The 25,533-nt window shown below is 40.4% G+C and overlaps 1 protein-coding gene across 2 annotated transcripts in view; it reads right to left on the bottom strand.

The window, feature by feature from the left end:
- The window catches only part of SECISBP2L (SECIS binding protein 2 like), a 68,813-nt gene that overhangs the window by 33,837 nt on the left and 9,443 nt on the right, over positions 1 to 25,533 (bottom strand). For both annotated transcript variants that reach the window (XM_080657725.1, XM_080657726.1), the window contains exons 3-10: positions 24,165 to 24,489; positions 22,273 to 22,402; positions 15,859 to 16,088; positions 15,548 to 15,572; positions 15,089 to 15,201; positions 4,016 to 4,150; positions 1,238 to 1,318; positions 126 to 293 (exon numbers count right to left, since the gene is read on the bottom strand). In XM_080657725.1, the coding sequence (XP_080513851.1) occupies positions 126 to 293; positions 1,238 to 1,318; positions 4,016 to 4,150; positions 15,089 to 15,201; positions 15,548 to 15,572; positions 15,859 to 16,088; positions 22,273 to 22,402; positions 24,165 to 24,489 (1,207 nt within the window). The remainder of the gene's footprint in view (positions 1 to 125; positions 294 to 1,237; positions 1,319 to 4,015; positions 4,151 to 15,088; positions 15,202 to 15,547; positions 15,573 to 15,858; positions 16,089 to 22,272; positions 22,403 to 24,164; positions 24,490 to 25,533) is intronic.

Raw genomic sequence — 25,533 nt, 5'->3', positions numbered from 1 at the left:
TTTTTTAATACAAAAGTGTGGCAATTTAAGATGATTCTATTTGTCATTACTTCTGTCCATCCTTGCAAACCTACCAAATAAACTATTACATTTGTTCATAAAAATGAATATATATGTATATATACCTGTAATTTTTTTTGCTCCATACTAATTTCTGAATATTCTTGAGCTGTGGCAAGGGCTGCTGCTAAAGCTTTCTTCTTCTGACTTTTTGCACGTTTAGGAACTGAAGTTGTAATGGGAATTGGAGTCTGAACTATATTGATTGGTGAGTTTTCAGGTAAGTCATCCAACTATAAAAACCAGAGAAAAACAATTGTCGGTGATTCCATAAATGTCTAATCATAAGGAAAGACAATCAAGAATGTGGAACATAGCACTGGCTAGTGTGGCTCAGTTGGTTGAGCACCGCGTCCTGTGCACTGCAAGGTTGCCGTTTGATTCCAGTCAGGGCACATGCCTGGGTTGCGGGTTCAATCCCCAATCGGGGTGTGTAAGGGAGGCAACTGACTGATAGTTCTCTCTCACATGGATGTTTCTCTTTCTTCTCTCTCTCCCTCTCCTTCCCCCTCTCTCTAAAATCAATAAAAACATTAAAAATAAAAAGAATGTGGGATGTTCTACAGTATAACTGGACTCGACTCTTCAAAGGATTCAGTGTCATAAAGAACAGTGTGAGATGGTGGAACCATTCTAGACTGGAAAATAATAGAGACAAAACAGCTTGATGCAATAGGTGATACTTGTCTGCACCCCAGACTGGAAACAAAATAACTCCAAAGTAAAGTTTTGCAACAATCGGGAAGTTTCAGTATGGAATGTATGTTGTATGATGTCATTTAATTAATGGTATTTTCTTGTCCGCAATGAAACTAACTATGACTTAGGACAGTGTCTTTGTTCTAGCTAGCTATGTTGACCTCTAATATTTCTTTTCAACACAGCCATAGTTCAAAAGATGTTCAAATAATTTGCTTATATTTTAAAAATGTTTTTATTGATTTTTTGAGAGAGAGAGGAAGGGAAAAGGAGAGAAACACTGATGTGAGAAAGAAACATTGATGGGTGGCTGCCTCCCTCCATATGCACTCTGACTGGGGACTGAACCCGAAACCTGGGCATATGCCCTGACCAGGAATTCAACTGGCAACCTTTTGGTGCACAGGACAATGCTCAAATAAATGAGCCACACCAACCAGGGCTTTGCTTATATATTTTTTTAAAAAGAGTCACTTACTACTTTTGAAGAAAGTTTCTGTTGAATATTTTCATCTTTAGCATTTCCATTCTCATTTATTTCTCGAAATCCATCTTCATCCTAAAATAGTTTCATATTTCAAATAAAATAAGTTCAAAGTAATAAACTTTTAAGAAAAACGTTTTATAATGCTTAAGAGTAATTAAAAACGGGGAAGTTAACTCTTTTAGTACTAATATTAAACTATTTAAAGTCAGTCTTAAAAAGGAAATCTTGCCCTGGCCAGTGGCTCGGTTGGTTAAAGCATCATCCTTTATATCAAAAGCTTGGGGGTTTGATTCCCCATCAGGGCAGGTATGGGAGACAATCGGTCAATGTTTCTCTCTCTTCCTTACTTCCTCTCTAAAATCAATAAAAACAAACTAACATATCCTTAGGTGAGGATTTAAAAGAAAAGGAAATATCATTTCTCTTAAGCATAGCTAATTTAACTATTCAAGGATGGGGGCATCATATTCACACATATCCATCCTTCGTATTTGTACTATTCAGTTTTTATTAATAATTCTATCCTGATATACGGTAACAGAAAATAAGTTTTAAAAGGAATTTATCACATTTCAGATAGTTTGGAAAAAATTTAATCACAAGGCTTAATATGAAGTTCATTAATATATTGCCCATCTGCATTAACACATACTTATCACAGTTAAAAGTTAAAAACTAAAAATATTTAAATTTCCCATTCAAAGTAATTTCTTAACCAGTATCCTTTACATTGAAAATTATATCTAGCCCAGCTGGTGTGGCTCAGTGGTTGAGTGTCAAACTATAAATCAGGAAATCAATTCCTGGTCAGGGCACGTGCCTAGGTAGGGGGTGTGCAGGAGGCAGCTGATCAATGATTCTCTCTCATTATTGATGTTTCTATCTCTTTCTCCCTCTCCCTTCCTCTCTGAAATCAATAAAAATATGTATTTTTTTAAAAAGAAAATTGTATCAGATCTTTAGCTAAATGTAAGTTTGGAACCAATCATATGGTTAAATGCAAATAATAAAACTGTCACATGCATTGTTCTTGAAAGAATAATTGAGATGTACTCTCAAGTCTTTTAGGTCAATTACTAAGCTTATACTATATAATAAAAGCCTAATATGCAAATTGACCAAACGGCGGAACGACCAGTGGAAAGACTGGTCACTATGATGCGCACTGACCAGCAGGGGGCAGACACTCAATGCAGGAGCTGCCCCCAGCCCGCAGGGCCCAGGCCAGCCAAGGTTGGTGCCAGCGGGAGCCCCCAATTGTCCTGTCAGTTGCCCCACAGATCAGCCCTGACTGCCGACCAGGCCTAGGGACCCTACCCATGCACAAATTTCGTGCACCGGGCCTCTAGTCTAATATAATATTCATCTCTAGCCTCTGGGCTCAAGCACTTAAACTATGACTCAACAAAAATGAGTTACTCAATGAGTTACCTGATATGTTCACCATTAGCACAACCAAATCTTACTAATTCTTTTAAATCTATACCAAATGTTATTCCTACCCTGCCCCAAGTCCAAAGAGACTTGTCTGTCCTTTCAACTCCAACCACACTCAAACAAATATTAAGGAGTGTACATGTCTACGTTTCTCTCAGGGGGAGGAACATGTGGCCTGTGGTGCTGTATAAGGCCTGAGAAATCATTTGGTCTAGCCTGCCACGGCATTAGGGATGAGTTAATTAAATGTTTGACCAAATATAGCTAATAATACAGGCTAATTTTTAAAATGATAATTTTGTATCGCTTCAGAATGATATTATAAATATCCAAATGGCCCTTGGCAGAAAAAAAGGTTCCTCACCCCTGCTCTACTACAAAGCAACCTCTGTAAGTATAGCAGTATGTTTTCCTCACCCCTGCTCTACTACAAAGCAACCTCTGTAAGTATAGCAGTATGTTTATTCACCTTAATGTATCATCAGACTATCTTACTTTTACACATACAAATAGGCCTCCAACTAGATGAATCAATAATAGAAATACTGCAATTAGAATATAAACTTTCTGCCCTAACCCGTTTGGCTCAGTGGATAGAGCATTGGCCTGCGGACTGAAGGGTCCCAGGTTCGATTCTGGTCAAGGGCATGTACCTTGGTTGCGGGCACATCCCCAGTAGGGGGTGTGTAAGAGGCAGCTGATTGATGTTTCTCTCTCATCGATGTTTCTAACTCTCTATCCCTCTCACTTCCTCTCTGTAAAAAAATCAATAAAAAATATATTTTAAAAAAATATATATAAAAAAAAGAATATAAACTTTCTGCCTATTAGAGAAAGTAAAATAACCTTTCCTCTTCCTTCTTCAAGACTCTCCTGACTAGCAGCACAAATTACACTGAACTATTCAAATCTGAAAAACTTGACAAATAGACTGAAAAATAATAATAACTGCAGAGAAAGTTTTATAGTAGGTGAAATCCACATAAAATCATGCTCTACCTCTACATGTTACTTCAAAATGATGAATACTCTTGCAACAATTTATTAAAAAATTAGTTAATATTAGACTAACTATACAGGGTGGGGCAAAAGTTGTTCATATGGAAAATAATACAATTAATAAAAAATAATACAAGAATGAACTGTTTTGGTACTTACAACTGTAAACCTACTTTTGCACCACCCTATACATAATCAAGACAAAAATTAGTCAATACTAAGTAATTTTAGTCTAATAGTAGTCACATGTTAATACATAAAAAGTATTACCATAATAGAAGAAAATTATTTTCTTCTGCCATAACAGTTTACAAACAAAGTGTGAAAAAATACCTCAATATATAAAGACTCTGAATTTGGGTCACTTCTATGAGATTGATTGGGGTTTAACTGCTTATTATCTTGTCTCTTCTGCAAATTTTGTCTTCTTTCTGAGGAAGTACTATGTCCTCGGCATTTGAATCCAACCTAAGTAAACCCCAGAGCGGGGGGGGGGGGGGGGGGGGGGGGGAAACAAGTCTTATTATTTTTAAGTAAAATTTTTTTGACGTATAACATACTTACAGCAAAGTATACAAATGTGTACAACTCAATGAATTTTCATAAAAGTGCATAATTTATTATGAACAGTTAAAACTTTTAAGAAATAAGGTCATTATAAGAAAAATAGGAAAATGCATTACGTTACTTTTTGTCCCCTATAAATGAACGTTTACATCAGTTTTATTAACAATAGCCCAGAACTGGAAACAACCTAGGTATCCTTCATTGAGGAAATAGTGAATCGCACTGTGGTATATCCATACTATGAAACAGTAGTCAGCCACTAAAAGGAGTGAACTACTGATATACCCAACAATATGGATAAATCTCTAGGGAACCATTAAGTGAAAGAAAGCCAATCCAAAAGGACTGAATGAGTTCACTTATACATTCTTGAAATGACAAAATTATAACAAGGGGAAACATACTAGTGGTTCTAGGGGTTAAGGAGAGGCTGGTGGGGTTGGGGACAGGAAAGGAACATGGTTATAAAAGGGCAACATGAGGGATTCTTGCCATGATGGATCTGTTCTGCATCTTGACTGTATCAATGTCAATATCTGGGTTGTGACATTGTACTACAATTTTGCAAGATGTTAATATTGGGAGAAACTGAGTATTACCTTTTTATTAAACTACTCTAAGTCTTCCAATATCTTTTAAAAAAAAAGAATTCCTAAGAAATAACAAAACTTGGAGAGAAACCAAGATGGTGGCATACGTAAACACCTAAACTGCTGCCTCGCACAACAATTTCAAAACTACAACTAAAAGACAAAACGGACATCATCCAGAACCACAGGAAGACTGGCTGAGTGGAAATTCTACAACTAGAAGGAAAGAGAAAAGCACACTGAGACTCAGAGGAGCTGCAGAAGGCAGAGGTACGAAGGCGCGCATGCGCAGAGAGCTGGCAACGGAGTACGTAGCTGGCTTTCTCAATTCAGGGGGGGAGGGGGGAGACAAAAGCTCCTGAATGCTCTGAACTCCAGTTCCGGGTAACACTCTGGGGACCCAGACTCATTCGGGGAGAAACTGGACTGTCTGGTAGCAGGCAAAACTCGAGGGCAGCTTTCTCTCAGAGGTGCCTGCAGCGATTACCACGGGACACTGAGACCCGGGGGGGCCTCTTAGGGCAGGGCTGAACAGAAGCCATTGCTATCTGTTCCACCCTGAGACTCTGCCCATCCAAGCTGAGCACAGAGGCTTTTGCAAGTCTTGTCTCATAAGGGTGTCTCCAGCACAGAAGTTCTCCCAGCGTAGACACAGCTGATCCTCACAGCCAACTGGCCTGGAGGTCAATTCCTCCTAGTGATACCAATAACAATCAAGGCTTAACTACAACAAGGCTGTGAACACAGCCCACAAAGGGTGCACCAAGAGTGTCCACCTCAGGTAACTGGGGAGGCTGAGCCACTGGGCCCTATAGGACATCTAGCACACAAAGCCACTCTATCAACTCAGGAAAGCAGCCAAATTGCGGATACAAAGAAACAGGTCACAAATGAAAGAAATGAAGGAAAGCAAACGACTGGATATAGAGTTCAAAACCATGGTTAAAAGCATTTTCAAGAATTTTCTAGAGAAGGCCAATAAATTTAGCGAGACTTTCAAGGATATCAAAAAGGACTAATTAGAAATTAAGCATACACTGACTGAAATAAAAAATAATATACAGAGATCCAACAGCAGACTAGAGGATCGCAAGAATCAAGACAAAGATTTGAAATACAAAGGAGCAAAAAAACCCCAACTGGAAAAGCAAAAAGAAAAAAGAATCCAAAAATATGAAGATAGTGTAAGGAGCCTCTGGGACAACTTCAAGCATACCAACATCCGAATTATGGGGGTGCCAGAAGAAGAGAGAGAGCAAGATACTGAAAACCTATTTGAAGAAATAATGACAGAAAACTTCCCCCACCTAGTGAAAGAAATAGACTTACAAGTCCAGGAAGTGCAGAGAACCCCAAACAAAAGGAATCCAAAGAGGACCACACCAAGACACATGATAATTAAAATGCCGAGAGCAAAAGACAAAGAGAGAATATTAAAAGCAGCAAGAGAAAAACAGTTAGTTACCTACAAGGGAGCACCCATATGATTGTCAGCTCATTTCTCAACAGAAACTATGCAGGCCAGACGGGAGTGGCAAGAAATATTCAAAGTGATGAATAGTAAGAACCTACAACAAAGATTACCCAGCAAAGCTATCATTCAGAATTGAAGGGCAGATAAAGAGCTTCACAGATAAGAAAAAGCTAAAGGAGTTCATCACCACCAAACCAGTATTATATGAAATGCTGAAAGGTGTTCTTTAAGAAGAGGAAGAAGAAGAAAAAGGTAAAGATAAAAATTATGAACAACAAATACATATCTATCAACAAGTGAATCTAAAAATCAAGTGAATAAAAAAATGTGACGAAGAGAATAAATTGGTGAATAGAATAGAATCAGGGGCATAGAAAGGGAGTGGACTGACAATTCTCGGGGTGGGGGGGAAAGGGATGTGGGGGGTGCGGGAAGAGACTGGACAAAAATCGTACACCTATAGATGAGGACAGTTGGGGGGGGGGTAAGGGCAGAGGGTGGGATTGGAACCGGGTGGAGGGGAGCTATGGGGGGGGAAAAAAGAGGAACAATTGTAATAATCTGAACAATAAAGATTTATTAAATAAATAAATAAATAAATAAATAAATAAATAAATAAATAAATCCTCAGGCAAGTTTTTTCCTAAGGGAGAAGCATAATGGTATAATATGGGCTCTGAAGTCATATCAAAGTTTGAATTACACATTCTACCACTTAGTATCTATAAAATGGAAATCGTTGCTACTGTATAGGGATGTTGTAATGAGAAAGTAACAGGCTAAGCAGGTTGTTGTTGTATGTTTTTTTTTAAGTTCATGCCATACAACTGATGCTCAATAAATTCGTTTCTCTGAAATCTGAATTATTGGCAGTGGAAACTGAAAAATACATTCTTCTGCTCTGTTATGTCCTTTTACGAGCCCTACTACAGTGCTTATATGTTTATTAAGAGATTCAGCCCTCACTTGACTAAGAGCTCTTAGGAAAGCCAGACATAAAAAAAAAAAAAAAAAAGAAAGAAATACTAAAACTTAAAAATCTTGTTTCCAAGAAAATAAATTTAAGAGAATAAAATTTTCATTCAATCACAAATTATTATCTTATTAAGAAATTTATAGCCCTAGCCAATTTGGCTCAGTGGATAGTGTGTCCGCCTGCGGACTGAAGGGTTCTGGGTTCGATTCTGGTCAAGGGCACATGCCCGGGATGCAGGCTCGATCCCCTGTGTGGGGTGTGCAGGAGGCAGCCAATCAATCATCCTCTCTTATCATTGATGTTTCTATCTCTCTCTCCCTTTCTTCCTCTCTGAAATCAATATAAATATATTTAAAAAAAAAAGAAATTTATAAAATGTTCAATTGTCACAGGGGCAAGAAAAACAACATTTTTCAAAATGCATTTTTTAAATTTTTATTCATGCTATATTTTCACTGAGTTGTTTTTTTAAATATGTTTTTATTTTAGAGAGATAGAAACATTGATGAGAGAAAAAATATCTATCAATCAGTTGCCTCCTACAAGCTCCCTACTGGGGATAGAACCTGCAACCTGGGTATGTGCCCTGGAGCCGGTGAACTCTTGATTCATGGGTCAATGCTCAACCACTGAGCAACACCAGCCAGGCTTAAAAAGCATTTTAAAAAAGCATTAAGCATTTGAGGAATCTTAAGACATATTTCAAATTCCCTCTCTTAAGGACCCAATGCAACTAATATAAAATGCCTCTCTTAACCAGGACACTTACAAGACATGAAAGTATGATCTTCATTATCAATTACCCCAAAATTCTAATGATTTAAAGCAGCGGTCACTAACTGGTGGTTCGTGAGGTCTGAAAGGTTGGCAACCGCTGATTTAAAGAACTTGAAGGAGACCTGGATGGAAAGTGCTGGTATCCTATATAATAAAAGGCTAATATGCAAATAGACCAAACGTCGGAATGACCGGTTGCTATGACGCTCGCTCCTGCGTTGAGCGTCTGTCCCCTGGTGGTCAGTGTGCTCCTACAGGGGGAGCACCGCTTAGCCAGAATGCCTCCGCGGCAGCGCTAATGATGTCCAACTGCTGGCTTAGGCCCGCTTGTTAAGCCAGCAGCTGGACATTTCCCGGGAGCTCCTGGACTGCGACAGGGTGTAGGCCAGGCTGAGAGACCCCCTCCCTGCCGAGTACATGAATTTCATGTACTGGGCCTCTAGTATAGACTATAAAATATGCACACAAAGACCTGGGCCACTAGCAACTCTCATGCTTAAGCAGCTGGTCGAAAAAGACTTGCTATTAAGAAATAGAATTTTTACATTCTTTTGGGAAGTAGGCTATATGCAGAACTACTAGTATAGACCAAGAAAATAGTCACATGGCAAATTTAATTCTTCCTTAGAATATGCATGATGATTACTGGGCTACTTTCTATAACCTGTAAGTACCTGTAAGAAACTATATAATTTCCCAGATACCCAAGAATTTCTTGGTTTTAAATATTAACCTCATTCTAAAGTAGGCTCATGAACATGGATAGAGAGAGGAATACATATGCGATGAAGCAAATATTAGTGAAATGTTAGATAACATATAGCTGGTAGCTATATGAATGTTATCTGTAAAATCATTCCAACTTTGCTGTTTAGAAATTTTCATAAAAAATATTTTTAGAATTGACTCATGAAAAGAGACTTGTACAAGGTAGTAAAACAAATGCAATTTATAATGTCTAGGTACTAAAGAAAAATTAATTCACATAAATCAACACTGAAATTAGTACTAATAATTAAGCCCTAAAAAGAGAATAATTCTTGAGCACAACTTCATTTTTTTTGGTATAGTCAGTCTCTCTCTCTCACTCTCTTTTTTTCTCTCTCCATATATATATAAAAACAAATGCAACTTGATTTTTATACTTGGAGACATAAAGCTCCAGGATTAAATTAAAACCACCAAACTAATGGTCCCAACAAAGTTTATGAGAATCAAACAATTACCTCCTGGAGTAAATAACCTCATTTCTTTTTCAGTTCTTCTAAGAAGAAGAGTTTTTATTGATATGGAAGTGGGCATACAGAACAGAAAAAGCAAAGATCACAGCCTCAAATATATACTGAGATTCTTAAATGACTAACACAAAAATAATATTAAAAGATTTAAGTTTTCATACTCCATATATGTAACCAAAAAAAAAAAGAAAAAAAATACTAGGAACTGACGTATGAGGAATATATACAAATATATTTCCAGAAAACTATACAATGATTCTGAAGAACACAAAAAAATGACTAAAAAATAGGAAGACATACTGCTTTTTGCACAGAAAGATGCCATGACATAAAGGTAACCTATACTCCGTAAGTTGATAGATTCATGACCAATGGAACAAAACAACAGAAGGTCCAGAAATAGATTTCAATATACAACGGAATTAATTTAATAAGTGATAAAGGTAGTTAGCTCAAATCAATAAAGGGATGTATTTTTCTCTTTTCTTTTCTTTTTAAAGATTTATCACCCTGGCCAGTGTTGGGCACCATCCCATGCAACACTGAAAGGATGCCAGTTCGATTCCCAGTCAGGGCACATGCCCTGGTTAGAAGCTCAATCCTGGGGAGGGGAGGAGAGGGGCGTGAAGGAGGCAGCCTATCGATGTTTTGCTCTCACATAAATGTTTCTCTCTCTCTCTCTCTCTGTCTCTCTCCCTCTTCCTCTCCAAAAATCAATAAAACAAAATATTTTTAAAAAATATTTTTAAATTGATTTTTAGAGAGAGGAAGGGAGGAGAGAAACATGGATATGAGAGCAAAACATCGACCGGCTACCTCCTATACTGCCCCCCGGCTCCAACAGGGATAGAGCCTGCAAACCAGGACATGTGGCTTGACTGGAAATCAAACTGGCAACCTTTCGGTGTGCAGTACCACGCCCAACCAACTGAGCCACACTGGTCAGGGCAAGGGATGCATTTTTTCAATAAATGGTACTGGGAGATTTGGATAGCCATCTGAAAAATACAAAGTAATATATATATATATATATATATATATATATATATATATATATATATATATATATATATATATCTCACACCATCCAAGAAGACAAACTTCAAATGGAATAAACATTTAAATGTAAAGAAAAATACACAAGAGCATAAACACACTTGAGGAAAATAGGCAAATTCCTTTATAACCCTGGAGTAGGGACAAGGCTTTTTAAACTATGATTTAAAACCCAGAAGCCATTTTAAAAACTACAACAAAGTCAAGGATATAATAAATATCCTTATAAAAATAAACTTCTTAATACCATTTAAAACAAAGTTTATGCATGACAATAATAATGAGCAAAGTCAAAAATTAAAACGTAGCAAAATATCTGCAACTGGTATTATAGATTAAAGGCTCCTAGAATGTTAAATATTTGATAAAAACTTGATCAAAATGATTTAAAAATGTACAAAAAAAAAAGAGATCAAGATACAAAACAGGCAAAGAATATGACCAAATTTACGGAAAAATACAAATGCCCCTTAAACATACGGAAAGATGCTGAACTACATTAATACACATTTTAACCTAAGTGGCACAAATCCAAAACCCTGAAAGCATATAATTTCTTAGGCTATATATAGATATGCACTCTCCACATTGTTGTTGAAATTATAAAGTGGTACAATATGGTGATATTTACCAAATAACAGAGATGCTTTACCTTTTCACCCAGCAGTCCCTTATCTAGGAATTTATTCTACTACTATACACACATACTTCTAAATGACACTGTAGCATGTCTAAACAGCAACAGTTTTCAAACAACTCAAATGTCCATCGACAGAACTACAGAAAGCAATAAAGATATATCAATACAATACTAGGAATTGTTAAAAGATAACAGTGTAGAAGCCCTCCACATAATATGGAAATGTCTCCAATATATATTGTTAAGTGATGAAAGGAGAATACAGAACAGATTGGGTAAAACCTAAGATAGATACTTGTATTAACTTATAATTACAAGAAGAAACTCTGGGAAAATATACAAGATCCTACTCAAAGTGGAACAGATACAGGGGACCAGTACAGTGAAGTGGAGAAGACAAGGGGAGATAAGAGTGAAATTGAGACTTTTCACTGTATACCCTTTTTCATCTTTTGATATAGGGGACAGATATAGGGAAGAGGAGAAGATGGCTGGTAAAAATGAGATTGTGTATAACCTTTTTCATCTCTTTTATTTTTCAACCTATTCACAAAATAAAACCAGATTTAAAAAATTAAGTTTATAGATTCTGTCCATCATCCTATCGTATATAATAAAAAGGTAATATGCAAATTGATCCTCACGCCCTCACAAGATGGCTGCCTATAACCAGGCCGGCATGGAGTTAGTGAGGGACGACCGAACGACTGAACAAGAAGGCTGCGTGGGGCGACCAGGCCGGCAGGGGTTTAGTGAGGGATGACCAAACAACTGAACAGAGGCTGCATGGGGCGTCCAGGTCGGCAGGAGGGTTAGTGGGGGACAACCAAACAACTGAACAGCAGGCTGTGTGAGGTGACCAACCTGGCTGGTAGTGGGGGGGTGGGGAGTAGTTAGGGGCGACCAGGCCGGTGGGGGGGGGGCAGTTGGGGGTGACCAGGTCAGCAGGGGGGGCAGTTGGGGGCGATTAGGCTGGCAGGGGGGGCATAAGGGGCAATTAGGCTGGCGTGAGGGGCAGTTGGGGGCGACCAGGCCAGCAGGGGGGGCAGTTAGGAGCAACCAGGCTGGCAGGGAAGGGGCAGTTGGGGGCAACCTGGCTGGTAGCGGGGGGGGGGGGGGTAGTTAGGGGCGACCAGGCCGATGCGGGGGGCAGTTAGGGGAGATCAAGCCGGCAAGGAGGGACAGTTAGGAGTGACCAGGCAGGCAGGCAGGTGAGCAATTAGGAGCCAGCGGTCCAGGGGATCAGGCCTAAACCGGCAGTCGGACATCTCCCGAGGGGTCCCGGATTGGAGAGGGTGCAGGCTGGGCTCAGGGGACCCACCCCCACTTGGGCCTCTAGTTTAAAATTAAAGCTTTAACAGAGTATAGAAAGACCCTGCCTTTTCAAATGTTAAAACACTAGTAAAAATATTAAAAATCCTTCAGCCAGTGTAGCTTAGTGGTTGAGCATTGATCCATGAACCAAGAGGTTCCCAGTTTGATTCCTGGTCAGGGCACATGCCTGGGTTGCAGGCTCCATCCCCAGTAGGGGGCATGCGGGAGACAGCCAATCGATGTTTCTCTCACTCTATCCCTCTCCCTTCCCCTCTAAAAAAATCAATAAAAACATCTGTAACAATAAAAGGGTAATATGCTAATTAGACCGGACGTCATTCTGGACGTCCTTCCAGATGAAGCCGGGGCCAGACCGAAGCCACCTGGGACCTGGGTGCCTGCTGACAGCAGCTGGAGGGAAGCTGCCTGGTCCCAGGTGCCTGCCGGCGGTGGCCGGAGGGAAGCCACCCAGGTTCCAGGTGCCTGCCAGTGGCCGGGGGAAGGAAGGCCTACCCTTGCACGAATTTTCGTGCATCGGGCCTCTAGTCTATATATATAAAAGACTAATATGCAAAGTGTCCCCTCAGGAGTTCGATCACTCGCTATGACATGTGCTGACCACCAGGGGGCGGCGCAGAATGAAGGGAGGCCCCAGCTGGCAGCTGGGGAAGGGAGGCCCCAGCTGGCATCTGAAAGGCTCTGATCGGCCCTGATGGCCGGCCAGGCCTAGGTACCCTACCCCTGCACGAATTTTGTGCACCAGGCCTCTAGTATTTAAATAAAGAATAAAAATCTAAGAAAAATATATTAAAAATCATCGCATGAAACAGTAGTTAAAATAGCATGTCATGATACACGTGCAGATTTCTGATAAATGGAACAAAAAAGCCCAGAGACAGCACTTAAGACATAAGATTATCCAGAGACATAGAAGCATAGAACAGACAGAGGGAAGGCGGAGGAGAATGTGTGGGGGGGATGGGAGGAGATTAACCAAAGAACTTGTATGCATATATGTATAACCCATGGACACAAACAATAGTGTGGTGAAGGCCTGGGGTGTGCGGCTGGGTGCGGGCTAGAAGGGGACAATGAGGAAAAAAGTGGACATCTGTAATACTTTCACTAATAAAGATAAAAAAATAAATCTTAAAAAAGAAAAAAAGACGTAAGAAATTAGCAAATGATTAAAAGGGTAGTGCAAATCAAAGAACAGAATGGAGTACAATGTTAGGACAACTGGTTAACTACTTTGAAAATCTACATCAATACATTGCACCACTCACCACACATAATCTTGGATTTTTAAAAGTCTTGAAACATTAGTCTATTAAAAAGTAGCAGAAAATACAAGTGAATATTTGATTTCTGAAAGACTTTTTAAGCCTAAAAATAATCAGAGATTGCAAAAGAGGAAAATATTTTGACTTAAAAAGGAAAAAAAAGAATTTGCATGTCAAAAATCAAACAAGTAACATGCTTAAGAAAAGTATGACAAAGCATCAGAAGTAGAAAACACTTTGTTCAACATCTATCTCTAGTTCTTTTGGAATGAAGAGATACAAAATAAACAAAACTTAACATACCATATGTATTTTCATAATTTCCTTTTTTGTTGTTCTTTTTCCGTTTCTCACCAGTTTTGAGGTAGAGAGAAAATATTTTTCCATATCAGTATTATTTCCTCTCCAGTGGGCTACTGATACCAAAGGACCTGTACTGAGTAAGTACTGAGACTGCAAGATTGGCAGGTCTAGCAGATACACTTTTAAACATAAAGTTTCAGTACTTAACTAAACATTGTATAGATTTTGTTTATCTACTCTATTTAAATAACTCTTGTTTTAGCTTTTGTTTTAAATCAAATAAAGCTAGACTGCTTCATAAGCCTGCCACAAACAATAACAACTCATTTTTGCAACAACCATAGGGAAGAGGGCATTATTCTGCTTGTTTTCCTAACACCCTAATTAAAGTTAGGAACATCTCAAGTACTTCATTTTAGGAAGACAAAACCAGCAAGTATTTCGTCCACTTGATCTGGTAGTAACTTACTCTTATTTCAGTTCATCCACAAATCTATTCATATAACCTTAATTCCTTGACTAGATTTAAGGAAAACAAGAAGTCTATCTAAAAGTTAAAAAGGGAAAATACCGACCAATATACAGTCCCCTGATTTCACAGATAACCAATGCAGGAAGACAGTATTGGAAGTTTGTGGCAGTGTATAACTTGCTCCACCCTACTGCAGCCAGATCCCGCTCCCCAAGATCAGGAAGCTGCCCAAAATGGCTGCATTAGGAAGAAGGCAGTCATCACTATGGCAGTGCACATGCAGAGTGTGGCATATGGTGTCCACAGACAAGGAAAGTCACGTGGACAAGGCTGCAGATCTGCCTGAAGTTCAAAGGATCAATATTTAAGGCACTGAAATTCTTTAAAATATTTATATGGATAAGTCAGCAGGTGAAGCAGGATTGAACAGTATTCTATTTTTAAAGTATGAAATATCAAAAAATATTTCTTAAACAAGAAAAGTAGAGAATGGTACAATATATGCCCATGCATACACACCACCTACTTTCAACATTTTGTTTCATTACTTGAATCATTTTACTGGCTAAACCATTTTAAACTTACAGATATATTTTATTTTTAAGTAATTTAATATGCATCTCTACAAATTAAGGACATTGGCCTTAAAAATCATTATACCACTTAAAATAATTCATCTTGCAGTAATCAAATTTGTCCAACCAAATTCAAATTACCTGTGAATTTCTTTGATCAGTCTGCCTTCCACCTCTAGAAAATGTCTGATTTTTTTCCATCCAAGGTTTTTTCTGCGTTGCCTGGCAAGTTACATTGGACCAATTTACACTACCTGTAACAAATGAGATTTAAAATATGATTTACTTACAGCAGAAGTCAAAAGCTAAATTGCTCCTTAACTTTATGTACTGAAATTCAGTCATTGTAAATGTAATAGTGGAAAATCTTCCATAAATTTTAAGTGGTATTCCAGTTCCTAGCAATATAAGTGTCATCTACAGAATACCTCTGGCTGGCATATTCTCAATTTTATCAGCAAGACTGTACTTATTATTTAACATGAATCTATTTGGAAGATTTTTAATTTTTGCAACATCAGCAAGGTTAATGCTTAAAAAGCAAAACTTTGACATAGACAAAGAAAGTATAGCAAAAACACTATGCAGAAAAATAAGTACCTGCACATATAGATGATTCCACGTGCTAAAAATAGAAACAAAAAAGAGACAATTATTTTTCTGCTCAAAATCAATACCACATTCCTTACAAAATGATTCGAAATTTAGTCTAGTGTGAAGGATGCTTATTACAATCTCAGAAAAAATACTTCTCCATAAAAGAATATTTTTCATTATAATAAAATATACAAAATGTTTATAACCATCTTATCACTATAGGATTGCTAATTAAAGTAGGTACTTAAGCTTTAGCAGAGGACACAAGAATAACACCGACATAGATGACTGATAAAGAAATCAATGTCACATACATTCATGGTGCTAGAATCAGGATTTCGTAAAGCCCCTGCGGCAGGCTGGTTGTTGCTGTGTTTGGGACTGCAGTAGCCACTATCACTGTCAATGTCAGCTTCACTAGCTCCCTGCTCACTAGAAGATTCGGCAGTAGGGTGGGATGCTCTTCTCCTCCTGCCTTTGGACTTCCAGAGCATCGTGGCAGAGCTCTCTGAGAGAGACTTGTTAGCAATATCTGACGGGAAATCTACAAGGCAAGAAAAGCGTAACAACTTTTTGTGAGGACCAAGTTGATAAATTGTTATCATTAAGGTTGTAAGAAAATAAAGACATCTAATTTTGTAAACGGTAAAAACTTTTTTCAAAGATTATCAAAACGTAAGATATTCCTGACAAGCTGGTTTATAACGTGTTTATTATGAAGAGAATAAAATATTAAAACCATCCCCCCACTACCCATTTAAGAAAGAGAACATCACCCAATCCTGAGGTCCACTGCATGCCCTCTCCACCACTGCATCCTCTTCCTCCCTCAGAGGCTACCCTTTATTCTAAATTCTGTGTTTATTACCTCCTCTGTTTTAAAAATACTTACCACACACAAAAAAAAAAATACCACGAACTTCTGTATTCCTAAAACATAAATCACGTAATTGTGCAACGTTAACTTTATAAAAATAAAACCATACTGCCCATATTTTCCTCGGACTTGCTAAACACCCCGCCATCCCCTCAACATTGGTTTTGAGATACTGATGCATGTGACTGTAATTCATTCATGTCACTGTGTAAGACTATACTATAATGTACTTATCCTCTGTACCACTGATGGGACACTTGGGTTGTTTGAGGGTTTGCTATTAAGAACAAGACTGCTGTCAACATTCTTAGACAAATGAATGCATATGTGTACACATGAAAGTTTCTCACCCGGTTCAGTGGTTGAGCAGCAACCTATAAACCATGTCATGGTGCGATTCCAGGTAAGGGCACATGCCTGGGTTGCAGGCTTGATCCCTGATGTGGAGCGTGCAGACCAGTTCTCCTTTATTTTATAACTAGAGGCCCGGTGCACAAATTCGTGCACTGATGAGTCCCTCGGCCTGGCCAACGATCAGGGCCGTCTTGCCCAGTCCCGATAGGGGAGGGACCGTGGGAGGTTGGCCAGCCATGGGGAGAAACTGCAGGAGGTTGGCTGGCCGGGAGGAGGGACTGCGGGAGGTTGGCTGTGGAAGCGCACTGACCACCAGGGGCAGCTCCTGCATTGAGCATCTGTCCCCCGGTGATCAGTGAACATCATAGTGACCAGTCGACCGGTCATTCAGTCGACCAGTCGTAAGGGTCACTTAGGCTTTTATATAGATAGTTTGTCAAGTTCCCCAAAAGTTTCTTTTGAAATTTTGATTAGAACTACATTGAATCTATAGGCTAACTTAGGGACAAATAACATTTGCAATATCAAATCATCCTGCATGAACCTAATATTCAGATTTTTTTAAATACAATGTCCTCTAAAAAAGTTCTAGTTTCCTATAAATGTCTGGTACATGTTATATAAGGTTCATTGCAAGAAATAATATTTTTATTGCTATGTAAATAGCATCTTTTCTTAAATTTTGTTTGTTGGTGGCATTTAAATGCCGATATAATAAAAGCCTAATATGCTAAGTGTCCGGTCATCTGGTCATCCATTCAACCAATCAAAGCGTAATATGCTAATGATATGCTAAGGCTGCTCAACTGCTCGCTATGATGTGCACTGATCACCAGGGGGCAGACAGTAAACTGGTCGACCAGTCACTATGACGTGCTGTGACCACCAGGGAGGAGACAGTCGACTGGTTGACCAGTCGCTATAATGTGCACTGACCACCAGGGGGCAGACACCCCAACTGGTAGGTTAGCTTGATGCTGGGGTCCAGCCCATCAGGACTGAGTGAGAGGGGCCGGACACACCCTGGAGCCCTCCTGCGGTCCCTCCCCAGCTGGCCAACCTCCTGCGTCCCTCCCCAGCTCTGATTGTGCACTGGTGGGGTCCCTTGGCCTGGCCTGCACCCTCTCGCAATCCAGGACCCCTTGGGGGATGTTGGAGAGCCAGTTTCAGCCTGATCCAGCAGGCCAGGCCGAAGGACCCCACTGGTGCACGAATTCATGCACTGGGCCTCTAATTATCTTATCTGTACCCAACTTATTAAACTCTTATTAAATAACAAAAGTTTGTATTCAAGAGTAAAAATCTGTTATAAATTCTTTTAAACTAGTATTTCATTCCACCTCTGACTGATACCAATTAATCCTAAGAAATTAAAAACAAACTAAAGAATAAAAACTGAATACACAATCCTCAGAATTTGAAAACAAACTAAAGAACAAAAATACTGGTAGAAGATATAATCTACTCAAATTATACCTTGACCTTTTCATTTTCTAATTCTTACTAGTGACCCAGTGCACGGATTCGTGCACATTGAAAGGAAATTAATTGGAAGGTGGCCAGCGGGGCAGGACTGGGCGAGACAGGCCAGACATGCCCTGGAGCCAACCTCCTGTGGTCCCTCCCTGGCGTCTGTGGAGTGAGCGGGGTCCCTCCGGCAGGTGGGGCCCCTCAGCCTGGCCTATGGGGATCGGGCCAAAACCAGCTCTCTGACATCCCCTGAGGGGTCCTGGAGTGTGAGAGGGCACTCTGCAAAGTTGCTGTCGTACCAGGTGTGGAACGCAAACACAAGTGTGCAGTAAACCAGATTCAGGGCCTACAGTGCCCCAGCAACAACATAACCCACAGTCAAAGGTGGAATTGCATGGCCCCGCAAGGAATAGGGCTCCCTCCTCTCTGGTTTCAGTGTGCGTCACTCAAGAACTGCTACTGCTAAGTCACTGCAGCTCGGCAGCTCCTGCGGAGTGTCTGCCCCCTGGTGGTCAGTGCATGTCATAGTGACCAGTTGGATGGTAAGACACTTAGCATATTAGCCTTTTATATATATAGACTAGAGGCCCGGTGCACGAAATTCGTGCATGGGGGTGTGTGTCCCTCAGCCCAGTCTGCACCCTCTCCAATCTGGGACCCCTTGAGGGATGTCCGACTGCCCATCTAAACAGGCAGTCTGACATCCCTCTCACAATCCAGGATTGCTGGCTCCCAACTGCTCCCCTGCCTGCCTTCCTGATTGCCCCTAACCGCTTCTGCCTGCCAGCCTGATCAACCCCTAACCACTCCCCTGCCAGCCTGATTGATGCCTAACTGCTCCCCTGCCAGCCTGATTGCCCCTAACTGTCCTCCCCTGCAAGCCTGGTCACCCCTAACTGCCCTACTCTGCAGACCTGGTACCCCCCAACTGCTCTCCCCTGCAGGCCTGAGTCCCCCCTCAACTGCCCTTCCTGCAGACCCGAGTCCCCCCCAACTGCCCTTCCCTGCAGACCCAGTCACCCCAACTTCCCTCCTCTGCTGGCTGGGTCACCCCTAACTGCCCTCCCCTGCAGGATTGATCACCCACAACTGCCCTCCCTTGCAGGCCTGGTCCCTCCCAACTGCCCTCCCCTGCTGGCCTGATCACCCACAACTGCCCTCCCTTGCAGGCCTCGTTCCTCCCAACTGCCCTCCCCTGCTGGCCATCTTGTGGTGGCCATCTTGTGTCCAAATGGGGGCAGGATCTTTGACCACATGGGGGCAGCCATCTTGTGTGTTGGAGTGATGGTCAATCTGCATATTACTCTTTTATTAGATAGGATAGAGGCCTGGTGCATGGGTGGGGGCCACCTGGTTTTCCCTGAAGGGTGTCCCGGATCAGAGTGGGGGTTCCCTTGGGGCATGGGGAAGCCTGGGCGAGGGGCCTGTGGTGGTTTGCAGGCCGGCCACGCCCCCTGGTGACCCAAGCGGAGGGCCTGGTATCTGGGGTTTATTTATCTTCTACAATTGAAACTTTGTAGCCTGGAGTGGAGCCAAGCCTTCTGCTTGCTCCGTGGCAGCAGCCATTTCTGTTGGGATTTATGTATCTTCTATAATTGAAACTTTGTAGCCTTAAGTGAGGCCTGGGCTGGCCAGGGTGTGCGGAAAGCTTGGCTTCCTCCATCGCCGGGCGCAACCCTAGCCTCCTGCTCTTTCCAGCTCCGTGGCTGCCGCCATTTCTGTTTTGATTTATGTATCTTATATCATTGAAACTTTGTAGCCTTGAGTGGAGGCCTAGGGGGAGCAAGGGCAGGCGGAAAGCTTGGCTTCCTCTATCGCCGGGGAAACCCAAGCCTCCCTCCTGCTGTGGCTGTAGCCATCTTGGTTGGGTTTATTTGCATATTTGCTCCTGATTGGCTGGTGGGCGTGGCTTGTGGGTATAGCGGATTGGTTAATTTGCATATTACTCTTTTATTAGATAGGATACTTCAGAAGGCTGATTTTGTGGTCACAGTGAAAAAACTAAAGTACAGGTAATTTTTTATTTTATTTTATTTTTAAAAAATATATTTTATTGATTTTTTACAGAGAGGAAGGGAGAGATATAGAGAGTTAGAAACATCGATGAGAGAGAAACATCGATCAGCTGCCTCCTGCACACTCCCCACTGGGTATGTGCCCACAACCAAGGCACATGCCCTTGACCGGAATCGAACCTGGGACCCTTGAGTCTGCAGGGTGACACTCTATCCATTGAGCCAAACTGGTTAGGGCCAGATAATTTTTTAAAGGAGTCCCAGGGTTGAAAACACATATAAACGGGTCATGATGATTAGGAACAACCAAAACATAGAAAACTTTGTAATATATTACATGTGATTGTTTTCCATAGCCACCCCAACTATTTCTCAGAGTTTGTTAATAGCAGTGTTTTATGCCCTACAAACCACACAGCAAGTACTGCCAGCAAGATTGTTTTATAACTGATTCTCAGATCCTTTCTTGCTCCTAATGGATCTAAGCAATTGTAAAAGGATAACTTAATAGAGTTTAAAAGAAAAAAACGAAATTCCAAATGAAAGAAAGTAGCGCCACCTAATTTATTTTAAGCCAGACTGCATTTGAGTGGAGACTATAGAGGGGTAAAAAGCAAATGTGCTTTTGAACAGATCTAATTTTTAGCCTTGGATAATTAACAAATATTTTTTTACTAGTGTTAATGAGAATGGGTGAGAGGTGATAGACATCTATCTACTCTGTATCTACTAGGTGGAATTTTATGATAAAAACTGGAAAATAGCTAGAATATTATAAGACTACTAGAGACCCGGTACATAAAATTCGTGCACGGGGGTGTGTGCCTCAGCCCAGCCTGCGCCCTCTCACAATCTGGGACCCCTTGGGTAGGGTCCCTAGGCCTGGCCAGGGATCAGGGACTATTGGGCCTTTCCTTCCCCTGGCTGCCGGCAGCTGGCCCCACCCCCTCCGGTGCCACTGCTTGCCATCTGTGCAGCACTGCCCTCCCTCCCCCACCACCGGTTGCCTTCCTCTGCAGGCACAAGCATGGGGTGCAATCGCTTGGCTGGCCTGGGCCTCCCTCTGTGGGGTGATTGATCGTGGGGCCCCCAGATTAATCACCCCCGCAGAGGGAGGCCCCGCCCACCAGTCACAGCACTGCCAGTTGGGTGGCCTGGGCCTCCCTCTGTGGCCACTGGCTGGGGCGCGCAGAGGGTGGCCTGGGCCTCCTTCTTTGGGGCAATCGTGGAGCCCCCCTGTCCCCCCAATTGATTGCCCCGCCGGTGGGTGGCCTGGGCCTCCCTCTGCAAGGCTATCATGGGGCGATGGTGGGGCCCCCCAACCAATCGCACCGCACCCGCCTTGGCTGGCGTAGTGCCAGTGTATGTCATAGTGTTGTCGTCCAGAAGGTTGTCCAGACGGTTGTTCTGCTGTTCTGTCATTCGGTCAATTTGCATATTATGCTTTTATTGTTATAATTAATTCTTATCTATTACCTGGATAAAGCTTTTTTATTTAATGCTTATACCATCCTCTAAAAAACTTATGACAAAATTACATCCTACTAATCCAAAGTTTTTAATTGTTTGAATTCACAGGTCTGGTTTAGATCTATGCTAAAATATGAATTAAAAACTTGCTAATTCTTTCTAGAAAAGTATTATAGAATATTAGGGATGTTTTATAACAGGTTTTAATCTAGTTATAAAAATATGTAGGATTATGATTTCTATCAAAATGACTCCCTCATATTTCTACAGCTTTTTAAAAATTCCATCTCTGATTTCTGAACTGTTCTACTACTTTATGAGGAAACCTCAAACCCTGTTCAAAATTGTATATAAGCCAGCAAACAAGTTGAAAGAACATTAAGGACACGGACTGTTTCATCCTTTCTAGAGAATTTCACAAAGTGGCAGGAAAGGGTGAAAGTCTAGAATCATAAGAGTGGTATAATCCACAATTATTAAACCAATGCATGATAACAGATAAATATCAGTAACATATACTGTCTAGAAGAACCCTGCCTTACCCGTTTGCTGTGAAGCATCTACCAAAAGCACGATTTTTGATCGATTATCAGGACCTGCTGCATTTGTCTCTTTCTGAGTGGCTACATTTTTCACCAGTGGCCTTTTGCTTTTTATGTGCTGTTGTAAAAGCTGTTGATGATTTAAAAAAAAAAAAATAGGATTCTAGTTAATGTACTAAACATTATAGAATACACATCCACTATACAATATACCTAAATGTATGCTCCAAATCATTGGCTCCCAACTCACAGGGTAACAGGGCTTCTGTGTTAGGATTTCATGATATTATCTGCAGCCAATCATAATAGGCTAAATAAGGTATTGTAGACACATTTAAACACTACTTTTCAAATAACCATTAACACTACTATAAATAAAAATATAAATTCATTTTAATTATTACTTGCATTCTTAATTTCCTCAATCAATAATTAATAAATTATAGGCATATAATTATGTCATATAAGAAATCGTAAATTTTTATTTAAAAGGATAATAAAAGGTAAGTTATCCAAAGGCCAAATTTCAGTTTCATGATAGGAATGAAGTACAAAAGAAATTTCTGCTGTGGAGTTTACAAAGAAAACATTAAAAGCTGATCCTTTCCTCCTTTTTTAAAAATATGTGTATTCATTACTAATCGCAATTTATGCAATAGAACTCTGAATTTAACTTCCTAAACTCAAGTGCTGAGAATGAACTCTGAGAATCATATTTCTTCAACATATGAAAGTTATATACTATTATCTTATTTCTAACACTTATTTCTTTTCAATTTCAGAGGTCTCCAAAAAGATTTCCCTTGACCCAGGGTGTTCCCATGAATGAAGAATAAAGCCTTTCAAAACAACTTTTGCTGCTGGTTTGTATTTTAATTTGTAAAAAGTATGCCAAAAGACAGCAAAGACTTTTCAATGAAGAAGCTTGGCTAATGGGTTCGAGCAAAGCACCAACTCCTTGATACAGATATAAGGTACATCTAAAAAGTAAGTCACTCTGCCTCCCATTAGTTCAAAAGTGCTGAGAAGAAAACATTTTTTTCTTATTTGCTTTGATACTAAGGCTTCAATAGAAAAGTAACCTTCTGAATAACAAAGTGGCATTCCTCCTAAAAATTCACAGGACAGAAACAATTAAGTTGAAAGGATTTAATGAACCACAAATGTTCTTTTCCATAATATTTTCTGCTGATTTTTGAAGACTAAAATATCCTGTAGTGCACGAGCCATTCAACACTCTAGCATGGGATCCAAACTAACTACTTATAAATATTGGTGTCACTATGCAATTTTTATCACTAAATTAAACTAATTTGGAAATATTTGTGCATTATGTTTATGTAAAACAATTGAAGGAACTTGAAGACGAATATAAATAATCACCAATTAAGAATGAAAAACAATAAAAGACAAAAAAAATTATTTTATAAATACTATACTCCCTTAACTATTTTATGACTGGAGGCCTGGTGCATGGATTAGTGCACCAGTGGGACCCCTCGGCCTGGCCATAGGGCCGAAATCGGCTCTCCGACATACCCCAAGGGGTCCCGGATCACGAGAGGGCAATTCTCGGGTGACGCACCCCGGAACTGGACTCCCTCCTCTCTGGTTCTGTGTGCATCACCCGAGAACTGCAGCTGCCAAGTCACTGCAGCTCGGCAGCTCCTGTGTTGAGCGTCTGCCCCCTGCTGGTCAGTGTCGTCATAGCTACTGGTTGGATGGTTGAACAGTTGGCTGGTCACTAAGGCTTTTATATATATAGATAGTGAACAAAATGTTTTATAGTAAATTCAGCACTAAAAGCTAATCAATACAAGTGGCAGATTACTTACTCTATTATTAACAACAGAAATATCAAACATAAAAGCCAATCAAGATCAGTCACTTACCTTTGGTACCATTGGCCCTCTGTTACTGTTTCTGCTTCGATGACTGGACAACGGGAAGACTTGTCCAAGCTGATTTGGACGTTCAGTGCATTCTGTGGTTACAGTATTTACAGTATTTGCAGTTTGAAAGGTGTTGGAGTAAGGTGTAGGAAAAGGATGATAAAAACCCATAACTTGGGCACATGGTGCTGGCATCAGCTGATAATATGTATACTCTGTAGAAACAGGTGGCTGAGCAGGTATAATGGGATAGGCAAGGTATGGTCCAGCAGGGTTTGGATTGGGCTGTTGCCATCGTATATCATTGTTATATAATGGAAACTGTCTGTAAAAACAAAAACAGAACAAACCTATTGACAATTATAAAAGTAATGCTAAAGTAAAATTTCAACTCATTGTAATAAAAGAAAACACAGAACAAAATAGTGGCTTCACAATTCTGAAAAATGAGATAAAATTATCTTATATGTTTCTTAGCTATAAAAATTATTATGTAGATGTAACAATTTAAATGACAGTATAAAGGAATTCAACCTGATAGTTTTACGTATCATTCTTATTTGTAACTTTCTCCTTAATATCCTCATGATAGTTCTGCCTAAAAGTTAAACACTTAACTGCTGGATCTGCCAACAGTCTTATGTTCCCACCCAATGCTAATAACTGTGACAGGCTTCTGCAATGAGCAGCGTAAGGTGATCATTGTGTAAAGTGATCACTACAATGGGTGATTTGATTCCTCCACATCTCATACTTTAGCTCAGATCCAGGGCCTCCTATTCCTCTCCCACAATCCCTTAAATACTTGGCCAAGTCCAGCTCTTTTCCTGGCTTCCCTTCTTGGCAATGGAAGCAGGTTTCAGATCCAAGGGAAAGAGAAGAAAAGGCAAGCCTGTCCACTGCCATCTAATATTCCTAATATTAGAGCTTTTTCTAGTGCAGTTCCTATACCAGCAAGATTCTTCCTGTCTCAGCAGTCCTTCTCACAGAAGGTTGCTGCTGACGAATGAGGGGTCAAGGAGAGCTGGACCATAGAGCTTTTCCTCACTACTTCTAAGACAAAGCAAAATGGAAAAATGTTCACTGCCATAATTCTAAAAATATTTTTAAATAATCTGCTAACTGGCTTACTCATGAATTCTCAAAAGATTATTTGGTGCTCTGGCCAGTTTGGCTCAGTGGATAAAAAATCAGCCCATGGACTGAAGGGTCCCAGTTTTGATTTTGGTCAAGGGCATGTCCTCGGTGGCAGGCTAGATCCTGGCCCAGCCCTCATCAGGATGTATGGGAAGCAACCAAATGATGTGTACAGACACATCGATGTTTCTCTCTGTGTCTCTGCTTCTCCCTTTCACACTCTCTAAAATCA

The sequence above is a fragment of the Plecotus auritus genome (genome assembly GCF_963455305.1).
Source record: "Plecotus auritus genome assembly, chromosome: 1".
In the NCBI taxonomy this organism is placed as follows: Eukaryota; Metazoa; Chordata; class Mammalia; order Chiroptera; family Vespertilionidae; genus Plecotus; species Plecotus auritus.
Note: the sequence above shows the minus strand (reverse complement) of the source record. Positions and strands in the feature narration are given on the sequence as shown.